The 15,776-nt window shown below is 45.4% G+C and overlaps 1 protein-coding gene across 1 annotated transcript; it reads right to left on the reverse strand.

Annotated features, from left to right (window-relative positions):
* Positions 1–1,139: 1,139 nt before the first annotated feature.
* Positions 1,140–11,563, reverse strand: AAAS (aladin WD repeat nucleoporin). The gene is made up of 16 exons (XM_075265817.1): positions 11,441–11,563; positions 10,771–10,898; positions 10,599–10,654; positions 9,718–9,809; positions 9,403–9,449; positions 9,200–9,298; positions 6,917–7,060; positions 6,131–6,251; positions 5,249–5,373; positions 4,958–5,018; positions 4,739–4,829; positions 4,301–4,394; positions 4,152–4,219; positions 3,790–3,871; positions 2,360–2,444; positions 1,140–1,767 (listed from the first exon to the last, which is right to left on the reverse strand). Exons 1-16 carry the CDS (start codon positions 11,561–11,563, stop codon positions 1,624–1,626), a joined length of 1,560 nt encoding a protein of 519 aa, XP_075121918.1. The 3' UTR covers positions 1,140–1,623.
* Positions 11,564–15,776: the final 4,213 nt, after the last annotated feature.

Below are 15,776 nucleotides of genomic sequence, written 5' to 3' on the forward strand. Positions count from 1 at the left end.
AAAGCCTACCTGAGTATTGTTGCTGACCATGTCCATCCCTTTATGACCACAATGTACCCAACATCTGATGGCTACTTTCAGCAGGATAATGCGCCATGTCATAAAGCTGGAATCATCTCAGACTGGTTTCTTGAACATGACAATGAGTTCACTGTACTCCAATGGCCTCCACAGTCACCAGATCTCAATCCAATAGAGCATCTTTGGGATGTGGTGGAACGGGAGATTCGCATCATGGATGTGCAGCCGACAAATCTGCGGCAACTGTGTGATGCCATCATGTCAATATGGACCAAAATCTCTGAGGAATGCTTCCAGCACCTTGTTGAATCTATGCCACGAAGAATTGAGGCAGTTCTGAAGGCAAAAGGGGGTCCAACCCGTTACTAGCATGGTGTACCTAATAAAGTGGCCGGTGAGTGTATATTACAAGATACTGTCGTTCTAGCTAGGGGTTCAGGAATACACTGCTCTACACACAACTTATGAGGAGACATGGTAGAAGATTGTATAGTGAAAGGGAGTCTGTCAGTAGGAAAATTGCTAATAAACTGATGACAGTACCTTGTAAAACAACTTTCTACACTTTCCAATGATGTCTTTCGTTCCTGCTTTACAGCTCAATTGTAACAAAAATCATCATTTTATTCTTATATGAACTAGGTGCAAAGGTTTTTTTTTTTTTTTTTTAGGATACTGGAAACTTGTCCAATGTATTCATCATCTACAGCAAACGTAATCTGTGAGACATAGGTTACAATACCAGCAAGTGTAGGAGATCTCACTGGACAGAGATCATGAGATCTGCACGTGGGCAGACAAAATGTGAGGCTGATATCTGGGCCAGACTGTCAATGGAGGCATACGGCATGTTAAAGGGAGCGGCGTTGGCACAGCCCTGACCAAGAAATGCAATTCATTATTTACCTATGAGGCAGAATAGATGTAGGGTAAGCTGTACTATTGGTGGCACACAAAAGACTGTCCAGCAAGATCTCTCCAGAGCCTATATATCGCTGTTACAGCAGTTTAGTGGCATAAATAAAAAAAAATCCCCTTTCCATAATAAAGTGTATCGCACTGTAATTCAATCTGAGAATACACATGAGAAGTAAAACACTAACAAAAAGTACCACAAAGGATTTTAATCATGGAGAAAATACAAGCAGTACTTCAAGTAAATAGAAGGATTTATCATGGAATCACATAAGAGCAATCTGTATATGTGGCATCATCCTGAAGATGTCAGAACAGGGATGAATGATCTTCCATGTCTTGGAAAAGCAGCCGCCATGTGCAGATATCCAAGCTGCAAGTTTGTATATTACAAGGTTGCTACTGAATAAGTGCATTTCCACTGTATGTATGTATGTATGTATGTATGTATGTATGTATGTATGTATGAGAAAAGAGCATTAGAATCAAGAAATCCAATCCACTCACCAGTCCCCTAAAGAAACAGCATCTCCTCTTATTCTGGATTGTATGTGAAGTAAGTATTTATATACCACTTCATGTATATGCAAGATCTGGATAATATTACTGTCTATTAGAACCAGAGTAGTGTAAAGATGAATGGTTTTAATAGGAAGTAGTTCACATGAACAACCCATTATGTCCGGTTTATGTCTCTGAGAAGAGTGACCGTATGGCGGTAGTATTACTAGTGTCTCCAGATACAATGCTGCCAGTCTTGGGCATGAAGCGAGGAAACTGTGCATTCACAAAGTAAAAAGGAACATGGGAGAGGCGGCCAGAACTCCAGAGCTATGGAAGAAAACCAAATTGGAACGATTTTAGCAAACAAGCATGGACAATGTATAGTAGTATACAACAGCACAATCCAGTACAGCACATAGTACAGTAGTACAAGGCTGTATGGGTTGTCCTTATGATACTGTACATTACCTACATGAGGTAGTTCATTTTATTCTAGAAACAATGCTTATAGAAAAGTATACCTGCATAATATAGTATGCAATGTAGTTCACTATAGTATAGCAAGGTACCAGGGGCCTAAAGGCAATATTTTAAAGGATGCATGCAGAATATTGCAGAAAACTATTTCTCACAATCCCACCTGTGCTATGGGTGCATAGTGTGGAGTAACAAATACCCCAAATGTGAAGTTCCTGACACTATACACAGTTCGACTCTTTTCTTGTAGACAGGGAATAGATGGAAGAGTTCTCAGGAGAAGGAATTTGGATTCCCTCGTTGTATTAGTACAGTATCACAAGTCAGATTAGTATTGTGAGGTTTACATCAAGTTAGCACTTTTTGTCACAGTGGACTGGCATCACCGTCAGGTGAATATAGCCTTACACTCAATATATGGTAAGAAAAACAAATACTTTACCACGGAAAGTAATGCCCCCTTCTGGAAACATGGGTGAAACTGCATGAGCTGTGGATCTTCTCCCACTCTGCTTGGAATGAAGCCACTAGAAAAAAAACACATGTAAGTAGTAAGATAAATCAATATAAGCTCATGGCATTGCCATCCCCTGGGTAAGATAGTTGGCACAAAAAGAAACCTTTGAAATCTATATCCAGATACAGCAGTGGGCGATAGTATTTTAGGAAAAAAAAAAAAACACTCAACGACTCAAATGCTGCTCTACAAGCAAGACAAAGTTTTGCGTCAGGGGTTGTTTGGAGAACATTTGTGTAATATACTTAACCAACCTATAGAACTTCTTTTTAATAGAAAACCGCCTCCAACATTCTGACTGAGCTGTTACCAGTGAAAATCCATATACATTTGTATCACCAGTATGTAGAGCTGTAGGATTTGCCAAAGGGGGATGGTAACTTCAAATGACTGTACCTCCAGCTCTATACAACCTCCAAAAATGCTGAGATATCAGTAGTTAAAAACAGAATTAGAAATCTGAGCTTTATATGTAGCAATTCATGGCAGCATGTGAACGCTGTGAATCTCAGCTTTCATGTGATACTAGAAGCATTTTCTAGGTGATATAAAACTGAAGATATTTTATCCGGAGGATGGAAGCCTTGGTTGCGGAGGACTCTCCTGATTTCTTCAGGTTTGAGCCTCTCCCCCCCCCCTCCCCACTCTGTATTAGTTGTCTGACGTCAGTTTAACCTGACCGGTTTCCTTGTTCATTTTGCCTAGGCAATGTGTATATGCTGCTCTGCTGTTCTGGCTAAGGGGTCTCCCCCCTTGGCCGTATTCTTTTTGTATGCCCGTGAGCCTTCCTCATTGCTCGGTTTGTTGATTTGTGTTTGTATTTTACGCATTTCAAAAATCTTTAATAAAAATCAGTTTATACATAAAACTGAAGCTACAGCTATCTGAAGTGACCATTCAGCTCTATATTCTGCAGACCTCCTGGCAATACTTAGATACTATGGCTATGGAGCTCAGCTCCTGAACGGGTGCAGTGTTCATCCCGACTTTGCTGTAATAATACAGTCAAGTTGCAGACGTGTCACATGTGGCTGACTCGCAAGCAACTTTCATAGAAATCCATGGTAGACAAAAAAAAAAAAAAAAGTTGTGTATGACTTGTGTGACCATGGTTTCGATTACTTGCAACTGTCGCACTGCAGTCACTTGTCACAATGCAACACCATAGGGAAACATTGAAATATTTGCTGCACAACACATGAGGATGTGTACTCCTTGCTTTAAAGTCCCGACATCCGCTGTACATATATGATGGATGTCGGGAAGGGGTTAAGTGTAGTTCCTTTTATATACTCAGACCTGATACTTTACACAAAAGACATGTTAATATAAAATAATATATATTTAGGAGTTACCAAGGAAGGAGCTCAAACTTTGGGTTGTTCTTAGTGCGGTAGACGGCAATTACTGCTTCACTCGTCGCATCATTTGGGTTCTCTAAAAAGAGGAATACAAGAACGCCATCTTATTGTCATATTACAGTTATTTCAGTACAAAGCATAAGCTATTCCTCTCTTTATTAGTGTCCTACCCACAGTAAATAAAACCTTTCATATGGGTCATGGACATGAATATGTGGCGGACCAAGATGGAAAGATATGGCTGAAATAACAATACAGACAAAACCAAAGAATCTGCATCTGTAATAATCAGGGCGATATTGCAAAATGAGTGTGAATGAGGACCAAGTACTAGACTATAAATCAAGGAATCCCACCTCTAAGCAGCACGGCCAGCCTCTCTCCACTCGGGTCCCAGGCCATAGATTGTATTTCTCCTCCAACTCTACAATATATAATGATGTCATAAAACAACATATATTTTGTAATATACATGTTACACAAGTCTTTTGTCCTTCTTACACACCTGACTTCCCCCTCTTCTCTCTCAAAGATGACTTCAGACACGTCAGCCACTGGCGTTGCACGTTCACTTCCACCAACAGAAACTTGTGTCTCTCCTATTTAGTATGGGACATGAGAATTAACAACTAAACAGGTCACTGAATTATAAAATCTAATAATAAGAACACCACGAAAAGGGATTTCTGATCTCAGACAATTATGGCATGGCCACCGCCGTAACCCACACCTAACTCGAGTAAGAGGGTCTGCGATTGCCATCATACAGCCAAGGTGACTGCGCCTATGAGGTTCTCTTCTATACCCACATATAATACTTAACAGAGAAAGCTACCCTGTATGTAGCAGCTATACAAGGCCAAAATCAGTTGTAACTGGTAAACCCTATTAAGAATGGTAAAGCAGATACATTACAGATACAGTTATTATATTAGGCATTTACCGTCTAATACAGAGAATGTTAGGCTGTATATCACAGACTCTCCCTTCACAGCAAACAGTAGACGACTGCCATCTGGGCTCCAACATCCAGTCTGAGTGGTAGAATATAATAAATAAATGAATAAATAAATAAATTATATATATTTATTTTTTTTATTTATCAGGCATGGCAAACTAGACATGATGACAATAGATAGAAATGGAGGTCCTTCAAACAAACCTGACAACGGCCGTTGAGTGTTGGCCAGCGCTCACAAGTCCACATGTGTGTCTCCCATACCCTAGAAGATACCAACATTGTAATAATGACAACATTCAATGGGCACATCACTCTATGGCAGGGGTAGGGAACGTACGGCTCTCCAGCTGTTGCAAAACTACAACTCCCAGCATGCATACTTGCTCTGCTGTTCTTGGAACTCCCCTGGAAGTGAATGGAGCATGCTGGGAGTTGTAGTTTCACAGCAGCTGATAGGTTCCCTATCCCTGCTCTATGGTATTGCAAGGTTACCTGAACACAGCAGATGGAGTGGCAGACAGCACCTTGCTGCCATCTGGAGACCAAGACAGGAAAGTGACACCGCCCCCACCTACTCTCTGTAGTGGTACACAGCTCTCTGTAGACACATCCCACACCTGAACACATAAAATAATATAATAATTCTAAAATATCATTAATATTGGTACACACCACAAAGATGAGAGAACAGGAGTAGATTCAGCACTAGAGTGGACACAGAAAGGAGAAATCTGACTGGAGCAGTGATCCCGCTTGCGCAGTCTTATTCCATTCAGTGTCCATGGAGAGCCCATATTCTGTCATTCCCATAGATGTTGAGCATACTTCATGCTTCATTCAAGGGGGTTTTCCTGGCTAAAAACTCTGTAGGGACTAAGTATGGTGTAAAATAAAAAAAATGATACCCACCTACTCTATTTTGGGATCACTCTCATCCCCCATTCCATCCAGCAATGACACTTACTTAGCTAGGTTCAGGTTACCACTGTGGTCAATTACTGTCCTCAGCGGTCACATGATGGATACTGATGACATATCAGCAGTGATGTCACCGGTATCACCCAACATATAACCATTAAGACCAGTGACTGGCTGCAGTATCACCTGAGCCTCTGCACTTCTGGCCCAAGCAGTCCATGCATTGGAAGGAATGGGGAACACTTTGCAAGAATGGAGGATCGGGGGTAGGTATCACTTTTTTTTTTTTTTTTTTTTTTATTTTACACCGCCCTCAGTCCCTATGGAGTTTTTCATTTATTCATGAAAACCTCTTTAAGCTGAAGTAGCTCAGTACTCTCTGTTCACATATAGCATTACTTACACACAAGTCTTCAGGATAGTAAAATGAGCCTGTCCATTACCAGAATTACTCACCAACATGGCAGTGTCCACAGGGGATGCAGAGAGCAGAACTCCACCTTTAGGAGACCAAGCAACACTAGTGACTGGACTGTGACCAGGATGTGTAAGGATTTGAGCGCAGCCTGATGAAGGTCTGTCAATATCCAACATAAAAACAACCAATAATGGGAAAAAGACTTTACAGAGATCATAAATCATTTATGTAACACAGCAACCATGTCTCCATCTTCATAATTCTAATGTTGCATTGGTGCTTTTAAATCAGCTAATCTTAAAGGGGTTTTCTGGGACTTACCTATGCTTGGGATAGCTCATTAATATGGGATTAGTAGGGGGATCTTCGGCTGGATAAAGAGACTGTAGTCTTTTAGGTGAGAACTGCAGCCTCTTTACCAAATACCAAAAGCACAACATCATACATGACGTAGGGGCGGTATCTGATATTGTAGCTTAGCCCCATTTATCTCAATGGGACTGAGCCACTAGTATACCAGGTCACTGATAATTGTGACATCATCAGTGCAGTGAAGGAGCCCCAGCGCTCTCAACTGCCATATCCTCTTCAAATAGGTGATCTGTGGGGGTCCCTGTTGTCAGACCCCCACAGATCACATACGGATGACCCATCAATATGGAAGTCCTGGAAAATCCTATTAATATGTCACTTTGGATGCAATGTAATACCACAATTCTCCCCTAGTGGTCAGTGCAGAGGAAATGTGTGGATGACTACACCTACTCAATAATATCAACTGATCATACAGATGAAACATTTGTCAGTGTAGTAACATGTATTACCTTGTGGACAGAGATGTGGGGTCAATGTGCCAGACCAGGACACAGCTCTGACATGCCACAGCCAAGATAGATGCACACAAAGGCTTCCATGCCATGCTTGCCACATCCTTCTGCAGACGGTGTTTTAATGTGGGTATCGTGGGGCTAGAACAGGAGGAGTAATATAAATTATTATACTTGCATGGAGTAAATGACACATTACCACCATCTTCACAAAAATAGAAAATGTACATCCGATTTATATTCTTGCTTATTTTCTCTGTCATTTATTTTCAGCAGTAATGGTTCCTTTTCAGGGCACAGCTATGATTTGTGACTCCAGCTTAAAGGGGTATTCCAATCACAACAGGTTACACCCTATCCATAGAATAGAGTAGTGGGGTCTTATTGCTAGAACTTCCATCATTCATGAGAACATGGGCATTTAGCTGTGGTCGGAAATCCCATGCCATGGGATCAGGTAGACAAGCACTGTATTTCATTTATCTCCAGCAGTTGTGCTGATATGAATAGAGAGGGATGCATATTTTCAACCCCCCACTTCTCATGATCAGTCCCCACCAATCAGTAAGTTACTCCCTTATCCTGTGGACCCTGGGGTAACTTGTATGCCCAGAATACCCTGCTAAAGAGGATGTCTCAATATGCTAAGAGCGGTGTTTAGCTGCAGAGAGATGGTCAACATGTTGTCACCGCTGCAGCCACTCTGTATACAAACAGAGCAACAAGGGTGATAGCCAGACCAGTGCAGGTAAGGATGGAAGGAAGTAGAATTATCTAGAACAGGGGTGCCCAATATGTCGATCGCGTAGGACGTATGGGTCAATCGCGGGTTGCAACCAGTGGTTCCCTGGTGTCTGCAGGCCCCGCCTGCAAGTGTCCAGAGATGATTCTCAGCCTGCGCTGTGAACAAGCACTCCGGACACTTGCAGGCCGGGCAGCAGCAGCTCCGGGGGATGACACGATCCCCGCTCTTAGGGATGGATGGAGCCGGGGTGCGGCTTGTTCACAGTGCAGGCTGAGAGTCATCTCCGGACACTTGCAGGCGGGGCTAGTCTCCTGCTCTCACGCTCTGCCCGACCCCGCCGACAGGCCCGCCCCAGCTCCGCCCACAAGAAGTGGGTAGTAGATCTTACCCCTTGGTCAGATAATAAAGTAGCTCACATGCTGAAAAAGTGTGAGCACCCCTGATCTAGAACAATAGATCAAACTCTTATGGGGAGAGAAACCAACACTAGGGACACCCACAGATCAGCTTTTTTAAGAGATCATAGCAGCCACTTGAATTGAATACCAAACACAATACTGTAGATTCTCTGGGCTGTGCTTCGTATTGGAAAGAGGACTATTAACCACCTCCAACAATTCCAGCTCTTTACATCATTTAATAGCCACTGCTCCTGGCACAGTTAGAATTTTCTCTCTAGTCCCCACCGTTCCCAAGCAATCAATACCTTTTGTTTTAGTGCCTGATATGCTACAGTATTTAGTCTCTGTACTGTCAGGACGGCAGTGTCATGTAGGAGCAGACATGGGGTGCAATTCTGAGCTCTGACTTGTACCCCCTGCCTGACACTACAGAGCTTAAATAGCACATCAGATACCAAAACTAATTGCTCAGGAACGGTGGAGACTAGAGAGAAATTCCAACTGCGCTGGAATCAGTGGAGCCTACTAACAGAGGGTAAGACCTTGAATTGGTGGAGATGGTGAAAGTCCTCTTTAAAGACAGGTCTCCAAATCTTGTGTAACCCCTCAATTTTATTGACACTGATACCTGCAATATCTAATGGGAGTCTGAGGTAGTCTAGTAGGTCAGGCTGCTACATTGTCCTTCCCTTATACTTTACACGTTATGTCTGCTTGTTTATACTGGTAGTGTACAGGCACAAGCCCCTCAAGTAGTTGGTGATCAGGGAGACTCTTTACAGAAGGCCAAGGAGGATTATAAACTACAAGCAATTCAGCAGATGCTTAGAAACAGAAGATGGTCAGGAAACTGCTTACACTAGGTTCACAGTAGAGTTCGGGGACTCCGTAACCCATTTCACTAAAAGTAGGCAGGGAGAAAAGTCCTTCAAATGTATGTTCTATGGGGTCTATGGGTTTCCGCAGGTATCTACTTTTTAAGCAGACCTGAAGAACGGAAACCCGAATGCTAGTGTGAACATAGTATTGGAAGGGGAGAGGGTTAAAAAGCTATCTACCCGCATGCCTTTAAGTCTCCGCAGTCACATTCTGTTCTTCAAAGAAAAATGCTCACACTGCCAACATGATTTTTACCTTCCTGTGGTATATATTCGGATGGAGTCATCTACAAGTGCCAGGGCAAATTTGCTTGTGTGAGGGTGCCAAGCAAAAGCACGGAGAGAACAGCCAGTCCTGGTAGAGTAACACAAAAGAGAAAAGCAGCTTAAATATCCCACTTCATGGCGTGGCCCACTAGTAGGCATTAATAGACTGTAAGAGAACTAGCAGCTACTCACCAGTCACAAGCCTGAGAGAACTCCGCAGTGAGGTCCTCGCTCTTCATCTGTGGGCACAAACTTACTAATATCAGCACTAATGAGAGCGCACTTGACTGTTTCTACATCTTACAGAGACCCCCATTTTTAGGACTGGATGAAAATCAGGCATTTACGCTATATAATATTGTTTATGGCAGAGACAACTGCACTGCCCTCTGTTCTTGAGCTGTTAAAACCCCTTGTATTGCAAAAGGCTGATACACTTTGCACCAATATTCCCTGCTAGCCCATACACTCATTCACATATATATATATATAACATATAAAACTTACTAAAAGGTGCGGAAAAAGTGACCCATGGAAAGAAGAAACCCATCGACATGCAGCAAGAGAACAGCGCGACACGTGACATAGTAATGGGGGTACTGTAAGGAAAAAGGATCACAAATGAGATAATATCTGCTGGCCAGAATGTTAAACAACTGTATCTATTTTATCAATAGTATCAGCAGTGGTGTAACTGTGGGGGTAGCAGCTACCACAGGGCCTGGGATATTAGGGGCCCAGCGACAGCCGCTACCGCCTTTTTCTTTTCTTAATAGGCTGTCACCAGCCGGAGTTACTCCAGCTGGTAACGGGCCCTATTTACTTACCGATCCTGGCAGGGGCTAGGATCATTAAGTGACACCACGGGGCCCACAAACGTCATTATTATACTCGGGGTCTTTTCAGACCCCCGAGTATAATGATCAGAGGCCCAGGAGAGGTAAGGAAACATAAAAAATCGTATTACTTACCTCTCCGGGCAGGCTTCTGTGACTCTCCCTGACGTCACATGACCAGGGCCACAGTGGTTCATAATACTGTGTGTAGGGGTCACTATGTGGCATAGTACTGTGTGCAGGGACCACCATGGGGCATAATACTGTATACAGGGGCCACTATGGGTCATAATACTATGTACAGGGGCCACTATGGGGCATAATACTATGTACAGGGGCCACTATGGGGCATAATAGTGTGTGCAGGGGCCACTATGGGGCATAATAGAGAGCGCAGGAATGCAAGGGGGGGGGGGTTGGTCGGGGTCTTCGGCGGGCGTCATTCGGGGGAGCATGTTGAAAATTCGCCATGAGGCCCCAACATTCCTAGTTACGCCACTGAGTATCATGTACACTTTATAATAGTTTTAGCACTTGGCAGACAGGCATTACCCTCTTCTTCAGAGTTTGATATTTCCTCCAGAAGTCCAGCAAGTCCCATTTGATGCCTAGGGAGAAAAACAGAGGTTCTAGTCCATCTACATTGACCACTGTATGAGTATTATTCACATGTAACAATATATACTATAGGCTGGCACAAGAAAAAGAATGAGAAGGAACACACCATGCATTTAAGCAGCGTTTCCACACTGTCTCCTTGTGATGTATAAATGCTGCTTTACTGCTCAGCTCCATTCGTCCAGGAGCCTTCAAGGCGTCCAGAGGTATTATAAGTTCAGGAACGTTAACCATCTGCAAGGAGATAAAGACCAGGTTGGTTGGCAGAATGAAAGCAAACTGCAAGCTTACAATTCCTGTGCAAGTTTATCATGTATGTAAAATGTTTTCTCATAATATTCTGAGCAATTTTCTCGCTGGCCATGAGAAAATGGCTGCTTACAATACTGTGGAAGCGGCCATTTTTCTTGTGGCCGTGGGCATGCACAGTCTGCTTGCCCTAGGCCTAGAAATAAGAAGACACCGCCGGAAGAAGACGCAGTGAAGACCTCGTTGCAGAAGAAGATGGAGGCGGCGCTGGAGAGCTCTCTGGCAGCATTGGGGACACCTCCAGTGCTGTTAGAGCGCTGGGGACCGCCCCCAGTGCTGCAAGAGAGCTCATTTACATACCGAGAGAAACTGGGATTGTAGGTGAATGGCGGCACGGAGAAGACAAGGAAAGGTAGGAGACGAATAGCCTTTCTAAAGGCTATTCCGACGTGGTACCAAGAAAAAATTGTGTTTGAATGATAGGATCCCTTTAATCTGTACTAGTGAAATTCGACCAGATATCTTACCGCAGTGTGAAAGGCCGGAGGAGGGCTTTCATCACCCTGCCAGGGCATCATTGTATTGTTATACTCATACAGCGTGACATCGCCACGAGGCAGAGGTGGAGGGAACAGGTCCAAGGAGCACATCTAGATCTGTGTGTGAGAGAAGGAAACACATGATAAAGTATAGAGTTCAGACAGTGATGAGCAGAGCTCTCCTCAGAGAATAAGCAGGGCACACTGCACAGCTTCCCTATAGGTATTATTGAAGCAGAAAGACCACAGAGGAAAACTCTGCAGACTTTCTGTGAAAAGCACTGCGGGAAAAACTGCAATGCATTTCAGCCGCAATTCTTTTTTGCTGAAGCCTGTTACATGGGGTCTTAGCCTCTGTCTTTGTGTCTTTCATGCAAACCTAACACAGATATAGAAGATTCCTCTATTCTACATGATCCTCTCGTACACCTCCAGACGCTCTAGTAATACATCTCACAAAGGTATCCCCTATGGTATCCGCTACAGCTCAGCCCCACAGCTTACCAAATTCACCGAGCCTGAACCACAGCTTGCCATCCCCTAAATCCTGCCCCATGTACCCCACATCTCTCTCCTCTACACAGTACACCCTGCACCCCACATCTCTCTCCCCACACACAGTACACCCTGCACCCCACATCTCTCTCCCCACACACAGTACACCCTGCACCCCACATCTCTCTCCCCACACACAGTACACCCTGCACCCCACATCTCTCTCCCCACACACAGTACACCCTGCACCCCACATCTCTCTCCCCACACACAGTACACCCTGCACCCCACATCTCTCTCCCCACACACAGTACACCCTGCACCCCACATCTCTCTCCCCACACACAGTACACCCTGCACCCCACATCTCTCTCCCCACACACAGTACACCCTGCACCCCACATCTCTCTCCCCACACACAGTACACCCTGCACCCCACATCTCTCTCCCCACACACAGTACACCCTGCACCCCACATCTCTCTCCCCACACACAGTACACCCTGCACCCCACATCTCTCTCCCCACACACAGTACACCCTGCACCCCACATCTCTCTCCCCACACACAGTACACCCTGCACCCCACATCTCTCTCCCCACACACAGTACACCCTGCACCCCACATCTCTCTCCCCACACACAGTACACCCTGCACCCCACATCTCTCTCCCCACACACAGTACACCCTGCACCCCACATCTCTCTCCCCACACACAGTACACCCTGCACCCCACATCTCTCTCCCCACACACAGTACACCCTGCACCCCACATCTCTCTCCCCACACACAGTACACCCTGCACCCCACATCTCTCTCCCCACACACAGTACACCCTGCACCCCACATCTCTCTCCCCACACACAGTACACCCTGCACCCCACATCTCTCTCCCCACACACAGTACACCCTGCACCCCACATCTCTCTCCCCACACACAGTACACCCTGCACCCCACATCTCTCTCCCCACACACAGTACACCCTGCACCCCACATCTCTCTCCTCTACACAGTACACCCTGCACCCCACATCTCTCTCCTCTACACAGTACACCCTGCACCCCACATCTCTCTCCCCACACACAGTACACCCTGCACCCCACATCTCTCTCCCCACACACAGTACACCCTGCACCCCACATCTCTCTCCTCTACACACAGTACACCCTGCACCCCACATCTCTCTCCTCTACACAGTACACCCTGCACCCCACATCTCTCTCCTCTACACACAGTACACCCTGCACCCCACATCTCTCTCCTCTACACAGTACACCCTGCACTCCACATCTCTCTCCTCTACACAGTACACCCTGCACTCCATATCTCTCTCCTCTACACAGTACACCCTGCACCCCACATCTCTCCCCCACATAATAAACCCTGCACTCCATATCTCTCCATGTTCCTCCACTGCAGTGACACAACTTTTCTCCATACAGAAGCATATTTTTACAAGCACAGCCACGCCCTCCCGGTCACATGACCTGAGCTCGCCCTGGTCCTTACCGAGTATAGTATATTTAGCCTTTACCGTTCAGAATCCCCGCGCCGCCAGGCTGACGAATCGGTCGTGTCTAGAAAGGAGTTACTGCTAGTAGGGAAGATGTCACAGGAAGGGGCGGAGCCTCGCCGAGGAGGGCGGGGTCTCTGTGTGACAGCTCGGTGCTGTGTGTAGCAGAGCTCGTGTACATTGGGAATGAAAGCAGTGAGGACTGTAGTGTGGGACTGTATGATGGAAGGGCTGTTATAGGATTGTTTTACATAGGACTGCATGTTGGAGGAGGTTGAGGGAAGGGAGTGATGTGTTTACATAGGGCTGCATGGTGTTTTGGACTATATACTGTGTGGGAGGGGGTTTTGGAGGTGGTCCCAGGGCGCTGCCATTTGTCCATGTTGGGGATCCCTGGGTTGCTACCTGTGTGTTTGAGGGGGTGCTGGTGGTGGTCCCTTGGATACTTCTACCTGTGTGCATGTGGTGGGGGGGTCTGAGGGGTGCTGCTGTGTGGTGTGCGGCTCCCTGGGGTACTACCTTAATGTAAGTGGGCCCCTGGGTTGTTGCCGCCTATGTGTTGGGCTGAGGGGGCTGCCCCTGACTAACCCCTGCACTTAGGTTTAGTTGTGATCAAGTTATGACTAATTAACCCTTTCTAGTGCATGAGTTGGCAACTCTAAGGCCTGGTTCACATCTGCGTTCGGTATTCCATTTAGGAAGTCCGCTTGGGGACCCCCCGAACAGAACAACGAACGCATTAAAAAACAGTTAGCTAAGAAACCACACGGACCCCATAAACTATAATGGGGTCCATGTGTTTTCCGTGTGGTGTCCACACAAAACATGCAGAGAGAAAAGTGCTGTGTACAGTACTTTTCTCTCCACGTGATTTGTGCGGATACCGCGTGGAAAACACACGGACCCCATTATAGTCTATGAGGTCCGTGTGCTTTCATTGCTCACTGCTTTTTAATGCGTTCACTATTCCATTCGGGGGGTCCCCAAGCGGACTTCCTAGACGGAATACCGAACGCAGATGTGAACCAGGGCTAACAAATGTTAGGGTCACTATACTGTCTCTGTACAGCAGGTGCAGCCCTAAGGAACATTAGGACTGCTGTACTTTATTTGTATAGCCGGCTGTCTGTGTGCTCCCCCCATAGTCATTAATATAACGTGCCCACCGCAGTGCACCCAGTGTGCCTGGGGAGAAATGGTATGCAGCATTCGCCACTGACTCCCCAGACCTCCTGCATTCAGTGATTCCATCTAAGTGATTGAATTACTGATTACCCAAGAATGGGTTAATCACAAGCTTGACATGATTTTTTATTTCAATAAAATATATATTTTTTAAATGTCCTGTTTGTTTTATTAATATTGCTGTAGGCGGAGCTTATTGTTAGCCATAGACCATATATTGACCCACTTCTACAGAATACACCAAGACCATGAACCTACCTATAGTAATTACAGAATACTCCGAGACCATGAACCTACCAATAGCAACTACAGAATACACCGAGACCATGAACCTACCTGCAGCAACTCCATTCTAGTCAGTCCTGTAGTGAGACAGCTAGAATGGAGTTGATGTAAGGAGTACCTACCAAAAAAATAATTCTAAAGATATATATCATAATTAATCTCCTCTGATATAATATATCGGATTTGTAGTTCTTAGAGATGAGCGAATAGTATTAGAAACGGCAGTTTCGAATACCACGCTTAACCCCCTGCGCGCCGGCTGCTTTCATTCATTCCTGGGTGCGTCTTTTCAGACCCCAGAGTATAATAATCGGAGACCCGGGGGAATAAAAACATAAAAAACTACTGTTTCTTACCTGTCCCCGCCTCCTATGCTGTCGGCATCTGCTGTCGGCCTTCTTCAATGGAGTCGGACGTCATATGATCTGGGATGCAGGCCGGGGTCATGGGACGTCAGAGACGTCAAACAACTAGGCCTGAGCTGAGGCCTGCCCAGATCGTGGAGAGGTAAGTAACAGTGTTTTTTATGTTTCTTACCTCTCCCAGGCCTCCGATCATTATACTCGGGGGTCTGCAAAGACCCCCGAGTATAATGATAGTCTTTGCGGGGCCTGTGGTGTCACTTAGCGATCCCGGCCCAGCCAGGATCGGCAAGTAAATAGGGCCCGTTGCCTGCTGGAGTAACTCCAGCAGTAACGACCTATTAAAAAAAACAAAACGCATGACTTCTTCATGTCTCTTTCTCCACCAGATTCAGACTCAACATTCTCTGGGCCAAGTCAGCCTTCGGGTATCTATCCTGGGACACACCCGAATACTCCTGGGCTACAGTATTAGGGTGCATTC

This window comes from Leptodactylus fuscus, chromosome 2, assembly GCF_031893055.1.
Source record: "Leptodactylus fuscus isolate aLepFus1 chromosome 2, aLepFus1.hap2, whole genome shotgun sequence".
NCBI classification, from domain to species: Eukaryota; Metazoa; Chordata; class Amphibia; order Anura; family Leptodactylidae; genus Leptodactylus; species Leptodactylus fuscus.